We start from the raw sequence: 20,630 nt of genomic DNA, 5'->3' as shown, positions 1-20,630 counted from the left end.
TGTATAAGAATTATTAGCTGTTAATTTTGTTTAAATAATTTATTGCCTTGTTTATTTAATTGTAAAGAAATTACGTGTTATAAAATTTAAATATTTGGAAATTATTTGCATAGTATTTGTAAAAATTTATCTCATGTTTTTCTTCGGTCGTAGATAAGAAGTTTTTTTAACGCATTTTCCAAAATGAAAATGAACGCTATTGTCCGCACTTTGTCTGTCTGTCCGTCTGTACCACTACTAGTCCTCCAATTTAAGCTTTTTCGTTGTGGTTTCTTGCTTACACGTTGTAGCACAGCCTCGGTACCACAACGACAAAAGATTTTTTCGATTAGTCACTTCCTCCCCGAATTCTATCTGAGTGTGTGCGTTTCGTCGGTCGCGAGTGACCACGTCTTGACGGCCCGTGTGGCGCAGTTCAGTTAAAGCTGAATTATGGTTCTAAAGGGTCCCTGGTTCGAATCCGGGTTCGGGCATGGATATTTGTAAATGTATAGTGGGTTGAGTTGGTAGAGAAGCCTTGGCTAAAACCCCGTCCACTGAGATAAGGACATTTAATCGCCGTATTTAATACAAGTGCAGCTGGATCTTTCGAAGACGGGTATTATTTTATAAAGGAAGGAAAAAGGAAGTAAATGGAAAATAAAGAGGTTTTAAATAAGCGAACCGCCATTTGTTGGTGAAGCGTTTGTTTGTTAGTGGGTTTTTTTGATGGAAGACGAGAACCGAGTTTTTTTTTACGTTAAAACGTAGCCGTATTTGAGCGTATTTTTGTGCAAAACAGACAGTTTGATATTTTGAAGAGACGGCCAGTCTTGTTTAATTGTGAAGTTTACAAGAAAGTTAGGTGAGTGCTGCGAGTATTAATCGGATTCATGGCTCAGTGGTAGAGCATTGGGTTATGAATCCGAAGGTCGGGTGTTCGAACCTGGGTTGAGGTGAATTTTTCATCTGTGGCGGAGATGGAAATTACCTTAGACCAGCTACGAGCATTCTACTGGCTACTCCGAATTAGGTTTTCCTGCAGTTTTCCTAATTCGTAAGGTAAATACCGGAGTAGTATAGACCAACTTAAGACCTTCTGCAGAGGCACCTCTAAATAGCATTATGCAGGCCACTCTGTAATTGGGCGCATGCCTGTTGAGGGCCCAAAACAAGAGAGGGATAATAATAATAATTAAAAGATTGAACTCGTCGTGGTTAAAAAAGGCAGGGCAACCTTTTGTTATAGAAAGGCATATTTTAAAATCGAAACAATTTTAAAAACGTCGTTGGAAATGGTTGTTCAAACTGGTTTACTTAAAAAAACGTTACACGTAAGCAATAACAAAACATTGCAAGTGACAGGTACTTATAGTTTTCCAAGCAGCGTTTCCCAATTTCGTATTCGTCCCAAAGCGTCCTTGGCCGCCACCCCCATGATATGCTCGGAGGTCGACTCCGGTTCGTAGCCTAAAATCAAAGCGGCCTCCTCGAGGTAATCCAAAACTTCCCTCAAACGTTTGCGCAGTTCAGTCTTTGTCAGTTTGCCTTCCTCGTAATTCTTCGTGGTGAGCATCATCGTGGGCGCGTGCAGCTCGTAGAGGGTGACACCTGGAAGTTGGGGCCAGTACAGTAAGAGCGACCAGAAAGCGACTTACCTCTCAGTCGCGTGAATCCAGGCTCGATTACGTCGAAAACTTGCATGATCTCCTTGCAGATTTCTTTCTTTCGGTTCAGCGCTTCCGGTGGGAGGTCGTTGATTATGTAACCGGTCACTTTGCCGTAGAGCTGGCTGAGAGACAGCTTTATGCCCAGGCATAGGTAGTGATTAGGATGTAATACGTTCCTGTACTTTTGCAAAAAGGTCTCCATAGCTTGAATATCGTTACAGTCGATGGAGTCCACTTCTCTAGTGATTCTAGCAAGCAGAATAAGAGGGAATTATTACAAACAATGGCATTCAATTTATAATTTTGTGCTATTTTTGTTGCGCGCGTCTTACAAAAAAGTATACCCACTTATTGCTTAGACGAGATATTCTCTTCCGCTAATTATATAAGGGAAGCTGTGTTTTTCTTTCCTGCATTTTGTTTCCCAGTAGATACCGTTAATAAATGTGTGCTTCCGTTCTGATTAAAAAATTTGTTGTCGTTGTCGTGCGTCGTAATTATGTTTTTAGATCATTCCCCGACCGCCGCTGACCGTTAGATCTCTGTATACTGCTCTTCTGACCTGTTATTTGTGGCAACCGTTCCGCAGCCGTTCCAAATTCTTGTCCAGGGGAAAGGCCACATTCCCCTGGTGGTAAACTACACATTTTGTTAGGTCAGATGTCAAAATGTGTAGTTTACACGGTGGGCTTTAAACGGGGCGGTAGACTCTCCAACTCAAATGGAAGCTGACGGAACGGGTTGGTAGACTCGGGCGCCACCAGGGGAATGTGGCCTTTCCCTTGGTTAAGAATTTGAAATGGCACTGTAGTGTCTTTTCTTCAGAAGCAAATCATATCAGATTGATTACTTTCGTGCCATATTTGTATATTGGCACTGATGGCGGTGCATTGTCCTACCTACCCTACCCTACCAAGATTTCACAGTGTGGGTCTTTGAAATATGCATTGTAGCGCTTCCCTCGCCCCCCGTATTTTCCGGAACCCATACTGTCGACCCGATATCTGCACGTGGTCCTCCAGCCTTCTAGCTACGACTCTTTCGTACAGCTTCCCGACCTCTTTTTTGGGTATCAAACCACGTTGGGCTTCATCCATGCCGCCGGATACTCGCCTTTTTACAATACCATAACCTGCTATACAGACTCTGGCGGTCCATCGGGACCTGGCGCTTTTTTTTTGGGTCTCCTTGCAGCCTGCACGATTTCTTGTACGGTTATCTTTGGAGGGTTACCCCATTCCTCCACTTGGTACGCTTTATAGGGGATTGCAGTGGGAACTTCGACTTTGTTAACTACCTCGAAGTCTGTTCCGACATTGACCTTTCTTCTTCCAAATTTCTGTGCGGTTATTTGGTACGCTCTCCCCACTTGTCCAGCTCATCAAACAGTTTCCCTCCACATTCCCTCTTCTTCCAGTCGATAACTACCTTCATGGTCTTGCGTTCCTCTCTCAGGGTATCCGAATTTCCGCGTTTCCTGGATCTCCTCCTCGCCGCCACGTGATATATCTGTGGTCGCTCTTCTTCAACCCGCCAGTTGCACACCCCTTACACCATCCTTCTCAAAAAAAGATCTACTTGGAGTTATGACTTACGAGGAACAGGTTAAGATCTTATTCAATGCGATCAGCGGATAGGTACGGACGAATGTTATATAGCAAACCTTTACTTACATGAAATGCGCATCATGCAATTTTCGGCGTTTTGAACGGTGGAAACTGAACTGAGCTGGAGCATCCCATTGAATATATATCACATTAATAACCCTTTTTAATTGTAATCTTACTCAAGTGAACGATTTTTTGAAAAACTGGGTAAAGTCAAATTGGCTCTACTCACCTGTTTTTTTAAACATCTTGATAAATTGAACACAACATTTTTAATAAGGGGCAAAAAATAGTTGCACCTTTTGTTTTGGTATTGTTGACCTACCTTTCAACTAGAAGCCTGATGGAGTTCGCTGTCACTTTGTAACCGGGACACCTACGCGATGGGTCCTTCGAGGTGTTATTGCAAGACCAACTCGCTTCGTGGTCAAGTGGGCCATTCGAAATGACCCACCCGTTTTGACATTTGGGACACCGAAGCGCCGACATGTACGTGCCGAGCTCGGTGGGATCGACACACTTGGAGCAGTTGCACTCGAAGAACTTGTTATCAATGAGATGCTCCCTTCTTCGCATCGTGCCCTAAAGTCACAAATGTTCCACTGCGCGTTGCAAAATCGTACTTACGTGCAAGGTATGCGCGTAGCTAAGCGTGACGGGGTGCCCCGTGTGTATTTCAGTCGATGCCCTCACCGTTAACCTGTACTCCTTGTCTTCGTCCACGTGATTTGTGTTTGGCACGCAGTCGTGCGACATGAGAAATGCGGTCGGATACAAACCCCGCAAGCTCGCGCCCCCTTGTCCGATTTCGAAAGCGTTCACCTACAACTCACGATAGAAACAACCCAAAAACCTCCACTCGCACCTCTAAAACTCCACAAATCGTGTGGATCTCATCTTCACTGTACGCACTCAATCCCCAATCCTTCCTTATCCGATCCACCACCGTCGCCTGGTTAACGTCCCAAACCTCCGGAATCGCCTGCCTCACCTCATTGTGCGGCTCCATACTCTGGATTATGGCGTGCTGACTCGGACTCGTCTGCTTCAGAAGAAGACATCTGAGTGGAGCGATCGCGTTGAAGTGCTGCGACATTGAGGCGAAGTTTGCGTAGTCCAGTAATCGACCGGATTTTGTGCTCGACAAAGTTTGACATTCCTTTTCTGTATGGCCGAAGGTTTGCTTAAGACCTCGACAGTTCGGACTGCATAGGGGCCAACCGCAACCCTTACATCTGAAAGTTACAAAGTTAGGTAACCGTTACGTTACTTTGTTACATTCATGCAACACTTCAACTCCAGAAATTTGGTTTAAACTACTATTTAAATTCCAAGATCTTAAAGAGAAGATATCTTTTTGAAGGTTTCTTTAATTCCAGAGGTACCTTCTAAAGAACATTTCAATATTCACTTAATAGCTACGTCCCACTCAATTTTCTTTAAAGGGCAGTTCAAAATGTGCAAACTCTTCTAGGATCTGTAGAGTAGTTGTACTTCAATGATCCAGTATTTGGAAGTGACCTTAAAAACCACCAAAATCTTTTAAGACTCTTACAATGAACTTAACATATTTTGAAGAGCCTTCGAGTTTATTTACGTACTTAGAAAGCCTCTAACTGTTTGTAAAAGACCTTAAGGACCGTTAAGGGTCTTCAATAGTTCCAAAGGCTTCCAAGGGGCTACGAAAGTTTTCTATATCACAAAAAAATGGGGTCATTGACCTTTGATAGCCTTGAAAATGAAATATGACACAGCAGAAAGTGAGGGCATTGACCTTTGATGATCTTGAAAATGAAATATGACACCTCAGGGGTCATTGGCGTTTGTTGATCTTGAAAATGAAATATGAAACCACAAAAAGAGACCTTGGAAATGAAATATCGCAGAACAGGTTCCTATACTATCGGTATCTTAAAGAGTCTTTGAGATTATTTACGTATTTAGGAGCCTATAACTGTCTGTAAGAGATCTTGAGGATCTTTAAGATACTCCAATAGCTCCCAAGGGTCTACAAAAGTGTTCCAAAGGCGTTTAGGCTTTTGTCTTTAAAAACCTCTATGAGTTTCCAAGGAATAACCTATGAAAACTTTGAAAATTAAATTTAGAACCACAAAAAATGGGGTCATTGACCTTTGATGACCTTGAAAGTGAAATATGACACAGCAGAAAGTGGGGGCATTGACCTTTGATGACGTTGAAAATCTAACATGACACCTCAGGGGTCATTGGTATTTGTTGATCTTGAAAATGAAATATGAAACTACATGGAAATGAAATATGGCAGAACCGGCTTTTATACTATCGGTATCTTTACCTATTTCGAAAGTCGCTGTCTGTAAGAGATCTTAAGGACCTTTAAGAGTCTCCAATGGTTTTTAAGAGATTCCAAAGGCTCCCAAGTTCTACAAAAGTTTCCTAAAGGCTTTTGCTTTTAAAAAACTATGAGTCTCCAAAGGTTTTCAAGAGTTTCCAAACGGTTATGGACTCTTTATTCACCCTTGGTAGTGTTTAAGAGTCTCCAAATGTTTTTGAGACATAGCAAGTGCTAAGATTCTTTTAGAGCCTTGAAGGTCTTTACTGATCTTTAAGGTCTCAGGTTTAGTGATTACTTAAGAACTGTCTCTTTAAATTATTTGAAATCTTAATTCATTTACGAGCATTTAAGATTGTCTGAGAGGTTTAAGAGTCTTTAACAACCCTTAAGAGTCTCGGTGACTGCTCAAAAGTCTCCTCGCGCCTTAAATTCAGAAGGCGTAGTATAGGGAAATTTGCATATGTACCGCTTCATACGGAAGGTGACCGCCAGTTGGGCATAGCGACAAGTGAGGGATAAAACGAGAGTATTTAGAAAAGCGCGCGCTGTTGCCGGCGGTCGCGGTTAGTTGGGAGGTTGCATAGAACTGTTTGGCGACGAATGTAGGGAAATGAAATACGGGAAGATTATTGGATTACAGGGCACGCGATCGTATCATTTACTTTGGTTCCGTTTCGGTTTGTTACTGGGCGACTACACCTAGAAACTTAGAGAGAGTTCCATCTAAACTTCGATCCCAATAGCGTGTCAGTTCTCCGTTTACGATCACCCAATTTTGATCGCGCAATCGACGAGTGCTGGAGGATCGGTCCAATGTTTGTGAACTGCGGAACAATTATAAAGCGTTTGTGGATCTGAATTGGCGTAGGGCCATATTTTAAACCCGTATTTAATCTCGCACGGATAAACAGTCGGAAGTCAATTATGTACCGCAGGTAATAAAATTCCGAGGAAAACGACCCGTTTAAGTGCCTCGCATACGCATACTCAACTGTTACAATTAATACTAACTTCGCCATTACAAGTAAAGAGCTATTTTTAAATTGCGAACGTATAAGGGTAAACTAAAAAGGCAAATTAAAGAACGTTTAGTGAAAAAATGGCGGCATGAAAATACTCTCCCTCGTAAAATAGACTAATATCAAGCAAAATAATTAACGAATTTAGTCTAAGGTGGTGAGTTTCGTGGATTAAGAAGCCATTAGGCTAACAACACTGCTTTTAAATGCTGTCGAGATAAATACCTTTCCATACAACGAGACACAATTGTACGAGGCCGTCACAAAAGGTTCAACTGTATCACCCCAAAACCGATCCAGTTTTCAATTTTTCTTGGAGGGATACTTAAATGATTTGAACTTCCCTGCAGTCTGCAGTTATTTTGTTTTTCAGATTTAAAAAGGAAATAAAAGGCCCAACTTCCGCAAGGTAAGGGGTATTTAAATTTTGTAACAGAGCAAGCCGCGAGTAAACTTAATTGTGACAAAAAAATGTTACCAGTGCCGTAGAGGATCAATTTTATTTAGTGCGAACAAGGGTCTTCAACCGTTACACTACAGAAATAATAATCTGTAATTATTAACGACGATACCACTTTTATTCTATTCTGCTTCAAGTCAGTGTTCTAAGACTCATCGTGTATTTTGTTCTTCAGTGACGGTACCACTTTTATTCTACTCTGCTTCAAGTCAGAGTTCTAAGACTCATCGTGTATTTTGTTCTTCAGTTTTAATTAACAGCCTTTGATATAGGTTCAAAAACCTGTAAAGGTCTTGACAAGAAGAAACAGTTTGAAAGGACCATAGACTGTAAACTTCCGGCTTAGACAATTTAATGGAAATTTCTCCTTAAACCTTTAAATTTACAGTCTCACATTCAATAGTTTTTCATATGACAAAGATGTATACATTGTCATGTCACAATCCATTGCCAGAAATGTAAGGTAAAGGCCAACGACATTCTTCAAATCGCACCTTCTATTTTAGAAACAATCCCGTTGCCAAATGTTTTCGTATACATTATTGCTCACCTGTAATATTTGCCGTTTTCGTATAAAACCTTGTAACAGCCCAAACACTGAACGTCACAATTAGCCAAAGGTCCGACAATCAACGGGACCTCGCTCAAAATTATGGCACCGGGCTTAAACTCTCTCGCCGCCACCATGTACCTGCAACCGCACCATTACTCAATACCTTCCCAAACGTCGGGGCGTATTACCTTCCCATAGTCTTCGAGGTCCGAATCCGATAGTTATTGGCCGATGGAGGTTCCTGACATATTTCGGCGCTCGAGATGCTAACAATGGACTGCGACCTGCTTTTTGACGATCGAGTCTTCTGGAAAAGAACAATATTTTAGTTTAAGTAAACGCGTTGCGATCACTTTTTAAGTGAAGCGACTTGGAAAAGTTTCAAAAACGTGAAAGTTTCCGGTTTTTTTACATTAAATAATAAACATTCATTTCTAAAGCTTTTCGCTGTGACAGAAGCGATCGTGTTGCATTTTTTTATAACTAAATTTAAAGCTGGTGTAATCTCATATTTTTGGTTTGCCCACACGGGCCCAGTAGAAGTAAATATTTCAAGGAATTTTGTTTTTGTACTTCGGTATTGGCAAGTTTCTATTGTGAGGATACGAATTGACATTGCACCAATCAACAGCATGGTAGCTAAAAGTGTCTGATTTAAAAAAACAGATTTCTCAACCAGAGATTCCTAAACAATTAACCGATACATCGGAATATCGAACAATGTTTAATGTTACTCGCTTTGATGGCCATTTTAATAATTTATAGCTAATTTTGGTTTCGTTTTAAGATACACACATAAATATCAATTTGAGAATTTTTTTCAAAATCAGAAGGGTATACCTACCCAAAAATTTAGGCAAGTTCGTTGATTTCGTCCCCTTATACAGTGTGTTCGAGATAAGAGGGCCACTTCCAATATATCTTTTATTTGGCGAGATTCGAGAAAATGGTTGTAAGTATATAATTGTATATAGATAAAAGAATCACTCTACGACAATATAAAACATGCATATGGGTAATGTACAATAAAATGGAGGAATTCGTGATTCACTATTTAAACAACTTATGAAAACTAGCATGCCGTGTGCTGTCGGGATGCGCGGAAAAACCTAACTCATTCCATGTTCCGATTTACGTTTGAGCGATACGATCTCTCCGTATAACATATCAGTGACCCCGCATCCTGACAGCACACGGCATGCTAGATTTCGTAAATTGATAGTGTTGAAAGATTAACCATGGAGGAAATTATATATACTGCCTTGAGAGCCGAAAAAATTTTTTAAAAATTTATCAACATAATATTTGGCTGTGCACGAGTAACAGGTACCTCCTTTGTGTATTAAGAAGAGAGAAAATGCGAGAAAATGAATTATTGAGAACTTAGAGTTTTCAAAATACATAGCAAAGATCTTTTTTAGTCCGAAACTATTTATTTACGAAAGCTCCTTATTTGGATATTAAAGAATGTCTCTCTGCTTCTCCATTTTTTATCGTAGCCTAATAGTTATATATTTTTAATACAACGGCGACATGCTAAATTCAGAAATATGTCACGTCAAGGTGTTGTCATTTAAAACTCCTGAAAAGATTTGTCGTATATTAAAATCCGACCAAGATGGTTTAGTTATTGTGTTTATACTGTAGGTATAAGTAACCCCCAAAGGTGCAGGCAGGTATGGCACGCGAGAGCAGCACATCTGGTCTTGTTGCACCTGGACTACCGTTCCGCTACCGAATTACTACCGTAACGGCTGAAAGTAAATGAATCACTGTTGGCGCTAAATGTAAGACCCTTGCTAATAAATTTAAATACGTGTTTATTTATGCACAGTTAATAATTAATTAATTTATAACGGCACTTAGATGGATTGATTTATCACGCAAGTCTCATTTAACTAAAGTCAACTTTATGCCCAAACAAAGGCGGCTGTTGTGGACGAAACCTTCCATTTCGAGTGGAAAATAATAAACATTAATGATATTGATACGATAGGTTGTAAGGATCGTTATACTCATAGACCTGTTTGTCTTCAACAGCCACATTAATTTTATTCCTTAAAGCCGACTTTATTATTATTATTTATGGCTTACTCGTACTTCAATTTATAACTCATTTGTAACATGAGCCCGATTTCAGTATTTATCACTCCCGTCATCGATATTGGAACTGAAATGAAATACAATTCAATGTGCTTACATAGCAAAAAAAAGGTTCTACAGAATCTTCGAATCAGCATAACATATTTCAGAGAAAGGATGCGCCATATTAGCCCAAGCATTAATCTCTTAACACTCATGGTAAGTGGCCTAAAATGGGCACCCTATAAAAAATTCATTTGTAAGTATAATTATCAAGATCTCGATTATCTTAAAAGCGACTTGTGTCTTATTAAGCATAAAACATAAGGCTAACTTTATACAAAGAAGAATACACTATTTTATACAAATTAACCCTCATTTTTGGTACTTAATAAGACAGTTATAAAAACTTGGTTTTAACGATTTTTTCAATTAAATCTTTAATGTCATTTTTTGAACACCCTGTATTTATTTTTAATCAAAATGTACACTACAGCGGAAACTCTACCATAACCGCTCTCATATACAGAAAATTATATAACTCTCGCCAGGAAAGATTGGCGGTCACAGAACACTTGATCCCGATCTACAATCTATGTTTTTCTTAAGATGCGAGCGACTTCCGGAATAGGATCGTACTAATGTTGAACGAAAAGTCTTTTTGTTCAACATTAACACGATACTACCCCGGAGGTCGGTCACATCTTAAGAAAAACATAGATTGTAGATCGGGATCAAGTGTTCTGTGACCGGCAATCTTTCCTGACGAGAGGTTTAAGTCATTATTTGGGCTGTCATTTTTGACATAAAAATTAAAGTATGCCAAAATATATTAAATGTGTACGTAGCATTTTCAAAATATTCCGAGATCTCTTTGAAAGGGCGAGACACCCTGTATTAGTACTCGTATACTAAGTACTACTAATTTACTATAAAAGAATTAACATACAGTGAGGAGCGTTTCTTCTTTAATTTTTTTGGGGGTTGATATTTGAAAAATATTTTTACAAAATCTGTTGCAGCATGGCTCCACCAGATCAAAATCATTGGAGAAGTAGGAACCGTCGGCTCTTGTAACGGTACTTTCCCTATGGTCTCAAATTTGTTAGATTTTGTATATACAGGGTGTTCCTTAATATGACATATCTACATACGGAAGGGACTAATCTTGTGGGCTTAGAAGCGGCCTGAAGAGAATCACCCATGGACGGCATAACCATCGCGCAGGTACACAGATGCCCCTCGAGGTGCTATTCAATTCTATCCTTCATCGGCGATTTACTCCAACTTCTTGGTCCGCCTCACGCAGGGTCATGATTCCGAAGGACGGGGACCGGATGGACCCGGGTAATTGGCTGCCCATCACGATAGGGTCCGCCGTCCAGTGTCTCTTCCACCGCATTATCGCGCGGAGGTGGACTTCAACCAACACCAGCGGCTTTCTCCACCCGGAGGGACTCTTAGACAACACACTCGCGTTGGACGCCTATGTGTGGGGTAGAGCGAGCGAAGGGAAGTCCTTCAACGTCGTTTCGCACGACCTTGGGAAAGTCTTCAACACCTTAACGCACTCTTCCATCAAACGTGCGCTACGGTATCCACCACAAAGACCCTGAGCTGTTCAAGCCGGATTTCGGAAACCATAGAGCCGCTGGCGAACTGGTCGTATGAGATGTCCAGGTCTGTTGGGAAGGTCCACGTACACTTGCCGAATCGTGGAACCTGACGAGGACAGTATACGACCAACCGAGGTTCCAGGAGTCAGCGGGGAGAGGCGGCCAGGCAAGAGGCTGACCTTTCTGCCACTTATTATAGGCGCGCGTGGTATACATAATGGCCTCGCTACTATGGCTCTCATGTTCTCGTCACCCCTGAAGGCCAGTGTGTTTCCTCCTGCCTACTTTGGGGGAGTTCGATCCACAACATCGACAGCTACTCCCTCAGCACTCCCTAGTTCCTCTGAAGGTGTTTTACCAAGTTTGTCGCAACGCTTCAAATTCCCTTAATCGTCCAAATCCTTTCAAGTTTCCGTCAAATTTCGTTCAAGTGAATGGTTTCTTTTAAGTCCCTACCGAATCCTTCTCCTTAAATTTCCTCCATACTCCCCTAAGCTTTTAATTTGCAGGGCTAAGGGTTTTCCTCGAGGTACCCCTCATGTATATTCTTCAGCTTCCCATTAAGTCCCTATCAAATTCTCCTCATGTTGCTTTTTAAATTGTTCTGGAGTTACCCTCAAAGTCCTTTAAGTTTCCCTAAGCTATCACTTTTTTCTCAGGTTCTCCAAGTTTGCACCTAATTCCCCTAAAATACGTTGCTCCTTTCATGTCCAATTGAAGTTAATCTTAAATTTCCATCAAGAATAATTGCTCATAGTTTGGGAACTGTAAAATTTTCGGTACTTAATAAACACAACAACAAGTGAAAAGGTAATCAACAGCAGGAACGAGGGGGGGGGGTGGAAGGTGCCCCCGGGACAAGTATGAACTTGTTTGTACGCGAATGAACTGATTGTGACCGCACCGACCCTGTCCATCAATCGGAAAATGCTCCCGTATAAAAATCAAAAAGGAAAGCGAAGCGCCCAAAAATGGCGCTGAAAATATGACAACGTTGGGTGCCATGTTTGTAAAGCAATGCGACGGGTGGCAGACGATAAGCTGCGACGATAAACAAGGGAACGAAAAAGTAACAAGTCGTTGTTTGAAATGTAAAAAGCCAGGCCACACAGCAAACGCGTGTCCGAAAACAAGAAGAGCGCGACGGTCGTGGATGATGTCTGTCTCAACACTAAAGATAAACGACACAAGCAGAAAATGGTGCCTGGACAGTGGTGCAACCACTCACTTATGCAACGTACCGCAGTATTTCGATGAAATTTTGAACACGCGACGCGGTATGCTTAAACTCGCAAGTGACACGACTGTCACCACCGGTGGCGGACAAGATTACAGATCGAGGCCTCCAAGATCATTTTCAGAAAAATGGAGCAAACGGAAAAGTGGTTTTGTTTGAAGCCAGTGTCCTCTGTGCACACGGACGTCTCCGGTCCTATGAAGACGGCATCCTTGGCAGGAGCAAAACATTTTATCGAGTTGGTCGATGATTGTTCGAGGTGGTGTGAGGTTAAACTCTTGAAGTCGATAGCTGGCGCATTCAAGGCGACAATCGACTCTTTGAAAACCAGAAGGGAAGAACTGTAAATTTCTTGCAATCCGATAATAGTAGTCAGTTTGACGTAACGGTTTAAGCCTCCGACTCTCACCTCACAGGTGGTGAGTTCGAATCCCACAACTTGCCTCCTGACTACCATGCTTCAGAAGGAATGGAAAATTCGTATGTCCATCTCATTCCACAGCTGATGAAGAGGAGCCTACACGCATTCGGAAAATGTATTTATATATTTATTTATTTACTTATTTATTTATTTATTCATTTATTATTCCTCTCTTGTTCTGGGCCCTCAACAAGCTTGTGCCCAATTGCAGAGTGACCCGCATAATGCTTTTTAGAGGTGCCCCGGTATTTACCTTACGAATTAGGAAAACTGCAGAATGCTCGAAACTGATCTAAGGCAATTCCCATCTCTGTCACAGATGAAAAATTCTTACCTCAGCCCAGGTTCGAACACCCGACCTCCGGCTATATAGCCCAACGCTCTACCACTGAGCTACACAGACGTTAACTGAAGGATTCCGAGGTTTTGTAAACGATGACGAAGAGGACAACTCTGAGTACCAGGAAACCAACGATAACATGTTCGAGGGGATGCAGTGGCACGACCCGTGACTCGAGGAACCCACGCAGAGGTCCTGACCGACCAAAGGAAGTGAAGAATGGTTCAATGGGAGGACCTCGATAGGAGTACCATGTTATTCCAGAGGACAATGATGCAATGGAATATGTTTCGGAAATTTCCATGAAAGAAGTTTTGAGCGGGATTGGCGAAAGAATGGCGAAATGCCATCGTCGATGGTCCAATTCTCCAAAAAGAAACCTGGGTGAGTTATTGATTGCTGAATGGTTCTAAGGAACAAGTTGCGTTCTGATGTCTCCATTTAGAACAGCATCCGGCATCTTTTTTACGCAAACATTTATTGCACCAGTATCTCGGAGAAGTTCCATTCGTTTGATGGCATCACCTGCTGCTACACTACGGACCTGATCCCGGATCGTTCATGCCGGCCCGTGTGGCACAGTTCAGTTGAAACTGGACTGTGGTGCTAAGGGTCCCTGGTTCGAATCCGGGTTCGGGCATGTATATTTGTACATGTATAGTGGGTTGGGTTGGTAGAGCAGCCTTGGCTGAAACCCCGCCCACTCAAAAATAAAGGCAAAATAGAATGAAATAAAATTAAAAAAATGTCAACTCTCCGACTGGGGGAATTGCTCTAAGGATAGTAAGTCCTACATTGGTTATTTATTCACGCTGAACGGCTGGCCGGTGACTTGGAATTCTCGGAACCATTGCCCTGTCGACGCTTGAAGTTGAAAATGACTAAGGGTGCCACAGAACCAATATTTTGGAGAAGATTCCTTGCCGAACTAGGATTTTATACGGTGATGATCGTGGTTCTTTGAGTTTAGCAAAGAATCAAACCTATCATTCCAGAAGTAAGCACATTGACATACACCATCACTTTGTGCGAGAGCTAAGCTTGGCCTATGTCCCTACGGAGGAGCGAGCTGCGGATTTCTTCACTAAAGGTTTGCCCAGGCCCCAACCATCAATGTTGTATCGATTTATCCGGACGAGGTAACAATCGCCTCGAGGGGAAGTGTTAGAAACTCAAGTAGGTACCCTTTTGGTATATGTATTGTTTGTTTTAACACCCTCTACCACATATCTACGTGTTACACTCATACACTGTTACCCCTAATTTAATTAACTTCGACCAATAGGCACTCCAAAAAAAGTTCCGAAAAAAAATGCTTGGTATTCTTCCATTTCCTGGTGACTAACACAGAAAAACCGGGTTTCTAGAAGAAAAAATGATGTTACTGTGTCGTTGTCGTTGGCACTACATCAATTTTTTTTCTCAGCAGCGCATGTGGGGGTGGTCCACCACCGAACTCATCAACTCCACCATCTCCAATAATCAGATAAGTGTTCAGGCAAAGCTTGCAAAGTGAAAAATGTTGGAAGCATATACCTTTCGATGACCCCCAAAGTTTGAAAAATCTAAGATTAATTGACATAATAAATAAACTCGTTGAAACACTTGAATTTATTTACACGAAACCGCCAAGCTCGCCGCTATTTAATTTAACACAAAAGTCACTTACCTTCTTCTTTTGACTTTTCAACATTTTTTTTACTTTTTCAACCGATGACCGAAAAACTCGATGCAGCGTAAATCGGTACGAGGTTTTAGTGTGGGTGCATTTTCACAAGTGTCACTCTTGGCAGAACGCGCGCGTGTTTCTAAAATGTTTATTTGCGGATTTAGAGACTAATGATATTGTCCCTTCCACTAAATATATATATTTATAATGTGGGAGAAGAATAAGATATGTTAAAAACGGATTCTATTTTAAAACCTCTACTTGATATACTACGTGAATATATTTTTGGCAAATAGATTAAAATTCTGTTCGTACTTTAATGCATTTCAAATTGATCGACCTGTCAATTCAATGAGAAGCGTCTTTCAATCAGCGCGAGTGACTTATTTACTTTTATACGTATCTTCAAAGTGAATTTCCCAGAAAAGTTTACGCATCCACGAAATGTTAAAAATAATCGGGCGGAAGATGCGAAGGTGACAAATTTCCTCAATAAATGTCACCGCGCGAAAAATAGTGGTCCCGAAATGGAGTCATGAGGAATGCCATCTATAGCACTCGGAACGTATTTGAAAATCCATCTAAACGATAAACATTCGATAATTCATTGAAGTACTCGTCTGTTTTCCGTTGAGGTTTTGTGCTCCACTGTACCATGGGAAAATCATGCTTAAATGGCGTCAAAGGAAAACTAATTTTAAATTTTCTGTACACGTGCTATGGTGTCTTTGAATTTCAATTGAAAATAAAAATCAGTGACATTCGAATTTTAGTTACCGTAAATATTTGCGTACTTTAACCGATTTATGCATGGTTTTTGGCTCCTTTATGCAATAGACTAGACACTTCTAAAGTGTGCTGTTCTTACGGATATCCGATATCCAAATAATAATAGATACCTCACGATTCCAAGCAACTGTCAGGCTGCTTCCTCAGTCGCTCGAACAAATTACGGTTGGTGGCAGATAAAAATTGCATTTTTTTTTTGCATAACCACCTCGCTATTATGTAAATTACATATAACTTATTTCAGATTGGAATATAAAAACCTCGAAAACCAAGATATTTTGAACAAGTATAAATTGTGCACACGTCTTGTGCAGATAAAGCTCATTTTTTAACCGAAATAGCTTTTGTTTTGACATCACCAATGGATATATTTCTTGCAGACGTTTCAATCGCCCTTTGTGAGTACCCTCTTCCGACAATCCGTTGTCCGTTGTAATTGGCATAACTGGAAAACAGACAGCGGAGGCGCAAACAAAGCAATTTGGGGTGAACATGCGCAATTCAAGCGGGGATTTGCCCCCCCCCCCCTCCCAAAGTTCATTTGATCGTAATTTTCAAACCGCCCGCCGCAAACATACATTTACCGGTGCAAGAAGAGGAAAGAATAACAGGTGAGCCGCAACCCCATATATAAAGTCAAATTTAGAGGGGCATAATTCATAAACGTCCCCCCTCCAGTTTCCAAAAAATTATTTTTTCACTGAGCAACCGATTGCGGTTAGTGTGTCAATGTTTGCGCCCCAAACACCTTTGTATGCGCTTCACTTGTTTTTCAGTAATTCGGAATGCAAATTCTATTGCCCCCCCCCCCTCATTTTTAAATTGGCGTTTTTTGAGGGGGGATTTGTATTTGAAATAACTGGAAAACGGACGGCGGAGGCGCAAACAAAGCAATTTGGGGTGAACATGCGCAATTCAAGCGCAATCAATCGTTCTGGGAAAAAATAATTTGTTGGAAAATTGGGGGGCAGTTATGAATTTGCCCCCCCCCCCTCCTCTCTCAAAGTTGACTTTATCGTAATTTTTAAACCGGCCGCCGCAAACATACATTTACCTGTGCAGGGAAAGGAAAGAACCCCATGGTTTGGAGGACCATTACGATATCTTTGTCAATGGTTACTTTTTTTGAGGATTTCTTACATTGTTTGTTGTGTTACGTGGGCGAGTCGTCCTTAAATACGGTCCAGATTTTTTAAATGCGTTCGAAAACTGAAGGCGACTGTGAGTCGTGGGGTACGGCGTTATTGTCTCAGGCTACCGAAAAAAATGGTTTATATTGCAGTCGTCGTTATGTGAGTTGCTGCTTCATATGGGATTTGCAAAGTAAACGGGAAACCATCAATGATTGGGTGTGTGCAGTTAGTTGATTGGTGGAAAAGATTTGTGTCAGTCTTAAAAAAGTAAAGTGAAATTGGTTGCATTGAGATAACCGTGAGGGCATTCGCGTTGAGCCGTGGGCGAAGTTACGTTGAACTACCTGTAAATTAGCGCAGGGTGGTTTTACATTTTGGTGTTATATTCTACTAGTCGAAAGCGTGAATTATTTTCGGAGAAATTGCATGCTAATAAGTTAATGACGGTAGGTACTTGTAAGTCAAGTTTGTAAAGTTTAAATTTGGTGACCCTTAATTTGCGAATTAGAAACTATTACGGTAAACACGAGCAATAGCGAAATTCGTCGCAGGTCTGAAACGATTGATTGAGCGCATATAATATTGTATACAGGGTGGTGCACGGTAAATAGGAAGATAGGGATTTAACATGGGAAATTAGTTTTATGCAAAATGCTGCCCTCCTGTACATTTTACAGAAAAAACTGTAGAGTTTAAAGTTGTTCAGAATTAAAAGGTGCATACAAAACTGTTTTACATGTTTTATTAAACTTTTGGTATACCCGAAAATTTAAAAATAAATTTCAACATTTCTGTTATTAATGGCAATTCATAAAACAACAAAGGTCATGGCTATTGCTACTAATAATAGAAATGTTGAAACTTATTTTTAAATTTGCGGGTATACCAAAAGTTTAATAAAACATGTAAAAACAGTTTTGTATGCATCTTTAAATTCTGAATAACTTTAAACTCTACAATTTTTTCTGTAAAATGTACAGGAGAGCAGGATTTTGCATAAAACTAATTTCCCATGTTAATTGTGTTCCTGCTTACCGTGCATCACCCTGTATACGACATCTACATTTTCCGTCGGCTTTATACGAGACCTTGGAATTTGTATTAATTTCCCTTTTCAGGTGTTGGATCAATCAGTATTTCTAGTTTGAATGAGCAACAAATATCTACATTAATATCTCTGTATAATTACGGTAATCATTTTTGATTTTATTGTTATTGAAACAGTAGGAAACATTTATTTTAAGGGTGTAATTTTTCCAATGAATTTATTACTAGAGAATTCTTCAGCTTGGTCCAGTTTCCTATTACGATTGTAAATCGCTTGTAGAATTTGACATAAAATGAACATAATTGTTTGCTATTGTTACAATGGTTTGTAAATGAAGGCAAAATTTGATTTCTTTAATATACAGCGTGTTTCTTGTAAAAGACGAAAAATTATCGAATTTAATTTAGAATTTCTGGGGATCAACCCTGCTTGGTTTGTAACTAATTTGTGGCATAAGTTTCGAAAAATTACACATGTTATTCAGAAAAGTTGTTCAGAATGCAAAACTGAGTGAACGTGCAAAAATCCTAGGCCTACTTTGATTTTTTTATGTTTTTATTTTTAATTTTTTTTCAATATTTAATGTAGATAAATTAAAGATTTCAAATTGCAATTGCTTCAAATGTTACGGTAATTACATTCTATTTTGAACAGTATTTTCTGGTAACATTTTTTCGGGTGCCAAAAAATTTAGTTAAAACATAAAAACAAAAAATCCGAGGATTTTGCACGTTTACTCAATTTTGGAATTCTGAACAACTTTTGTTAGTAACATTTGTGCGTATCTCATCCCCAAAGCACTTTACTGGTATGCAAAAAACGTTTTTTTGAAAATTTCAAAGGCACCCTTGATTTTTCAAAACTGAAATTGTCACAAATTAGTTTCCACCCAAGCAGGGCTGATCCCCAAGAACATTTTTTGTCTTGTACAAGAGACGACCAAACAATCGGGGAGACACACTGTATGTGAATGTTTTGAAATTTAGATGCATAGAAAAAAATTTCTTTCAAATTTGCTAGAACATAACATCTTTTTGTATTTTTATAAACCCTAGACATCTGAGGTCTTTAAAAGCTTGTGGGAATTTCTAGTGTATCGGCACGTACTCATTTGGTCATTTCTTTTACAAGAAACTATTAAAGAGCATGATGTATGAAAAATTCGATATTGTCCTGGATCTGATTTACGATGACCTTTTAATTAAGATAGTGCGTTCATTAATTTGGCGATTATTAAAAATTCTGATTAGAGCTAATGGGAACGCGCATTTTAATTATAAATACCCAACGTATATAATGCAAATTCTTTTGGGGCGCGTTGTCATTCGTTATGGACAAATGGCAAGGGAAGGTCGCGGTTGTAACGGGGACGACCTCTGGAATTGGTTTGGCGTTAGCCACCCAGCTTGTAGATTTGGGCGTTGTGGTAAATCGGTTTCTGCAGTTGCTAGGTGTTTGCCAACGTAAACGTTTCAGGTGGTCGGATTGTCACGTAGAACGGACAGGGGTGTCGAGCTCGTGTCACGTCTTCGGGGAAGAAAGGGCGCGTTTCATCACCTCACAACGGACGTAGGCAAAGAGGAGGATGTGGCCAGCGCGTTTCGATGGATTCGCGAAAATTTGGGCGGTGTCAGCATTTTGGTTAACAACGCGGGCACGAGGAGATCCACCAGCTTGGTGGACGGTGATGCGAAGATGTGGAGGGAAACCTTGGACGTTAACGTGGTTGGGCTGTGCCTGGTCACTAGGGAGGCTGTAAGGAGTATGCGCGCAAACGGTATAGATGGACACGTTGTTATTGTCAACAGCATGGCTGGTCATCGCGTACCTCCCCTGCTGGATAACAACATTTATCCCGCTTCCAAATTCGCGGTAACCGGAATTGCCGAGACTCTTCGACAGGATTTAAATGCTATGGGTAGCAAGATTAAGGTTACGGTATGTTCTAATTAATACTTCCACTAGTTGCTACTATTCGTTATACAGGCTGTAAGCCCAGGGCTTGTCGCTACAGAAATATTTGAGGTTAGCAAAATGGATGGCTATATAAAATCCCTTCCACAGCTTCAACCAGAAGACGTCGCTAATATTATCGTCTATGTCCTGTCCACACCACTCCATGTGCAAGTAGTGATATAGCAACATATTACCATTTATGGTTAATTAATAACCTGCCTTTTCAGATCCATGACATTCTGGTGAGACCCCAAGGACAACTTTCTTAAGACCCTTAAGTTGCCACACGCACCTAACTTTAGCCTGTTGTTTTGCTTGCGTTGTTTAAGGTATTTACTATTTCCGCTTTCAAATATACAAAGTAACAATATACGTCTCGTAATTATATACATAGTCGCTAGAAAGTTAAATTTAACCGATTTTTTGGCAAACAAATTTTATTATCAACGAGAGCGGGCGTAAAAAATTACGCGATTCGCATAATTATTGCAAATTTGTTTGATTTTTAGTTCGCAGAGTGTTACTATTAATATCACCATTAAAAATTAACAAAACGGCAACATCAACATCGTTAAATAAAATTTTACGTTTTTTTGTAATTTTGGCATGGATTCTTTGAAAGATATAAAATTTTCGAATCTCTCCCCCAACTTTATGGTACCTAATGAGCGTGTTTATACTGTCGTAACACCTACCTACATAAATTTCTTTGCCGATTCGATTCTGGATACTATTCT

General features: G+C 40.3%; 2 protein-coding genes across 3 annotated transcripts; one reads left to right on the top strand and one right to left on the bottom strand.

Moving 5' to 3' along the window:
• Positions 1 to 1,265: 1,265 nt before the first annotated feature.
• Positions 1,266 to 15,119, bottom strand: LOC116179127 (SET domain-containing protein SmydA-8-like). 2 transcript variants are annotated; one of them, XM_031498842.1, is made up of 8 exons: positions 14,968 to 15,119; positions 7,791 to 7,909; positions 7,600 to 7,740; positions 4,122 to 4,491; positions 3,884 to 4,078; positions 3,582 to 3,838; positions 1,638 to 1,897; positions 1,266 to 1,590 (listed from the first exon to the last, which is right to left on the bottom strand). In XM_031498842.1, the coding sequence occupies exons 1-8, from the start codon at positions 14,989 to 14,991 to the stop codon at positions 1,349 to 1,351; spliced, it is 1,608 nt and encodes a 535-aa protein (XP_031354702.1). In that variant the 5' UTR covers positions 14,992 to 15,119; the 3' UTR covers positions 1,266 to 1,348. The 2 variants fall into 2 exon arrangements, with proteins under 2 accessions (XP_031354702.1, XP_031354703.1); XM_031498843.1 differs by having other exon boundaries at positions 7,791 to 7,906; positions 14,968 to 15,117.
• Positions 15,120 to 19,206: 4,087 nt separating this feature from the next.
• Positions 19,207 to 20,265, top strand: LOC116179119 (farnesol dehydrogenase-like). The gene is made up of 4 exons (XM_031498833.1): positions 19,207 to 19,363; positions 19,414 to 19,875; positions 19,924 to 20,064; positions 20,121 to 20,265. Exons 1-4 carry the CDS (start codon positions 19,268 to 19,270, stop codon positions 20,160 to 20,162), a joined length of 741 nt encoding a protein of 246 aa, XP_031354693.1. The 5' UTR covers positions 19,207 to 19,267; the 3' UTR covers positions 20,163 to 20,265.
• Positions 20,266 to 20,630: the final 365 nt, after the last annotated feature.

The sequence above is a fragment of the Photinus pyralis genome, unplaced genomic scaffold, assembly GCF_008802855.1.
Source record: "Photinus pyralis isolate 1611_PpyrPB1 unplaced genomic scaffold, Ppyr1.3 Ppyr1.4_LG8, whole genome shotgun sequence".
NCBI lineage: Eukaryota > Metazoa > Arthropoda > Insecta > Coleoptera > Lampyridae > Photinus > Photinus pyralis.
This window is presented reverse-complemented; position numbering and strand designations above follow the sequence as displayed.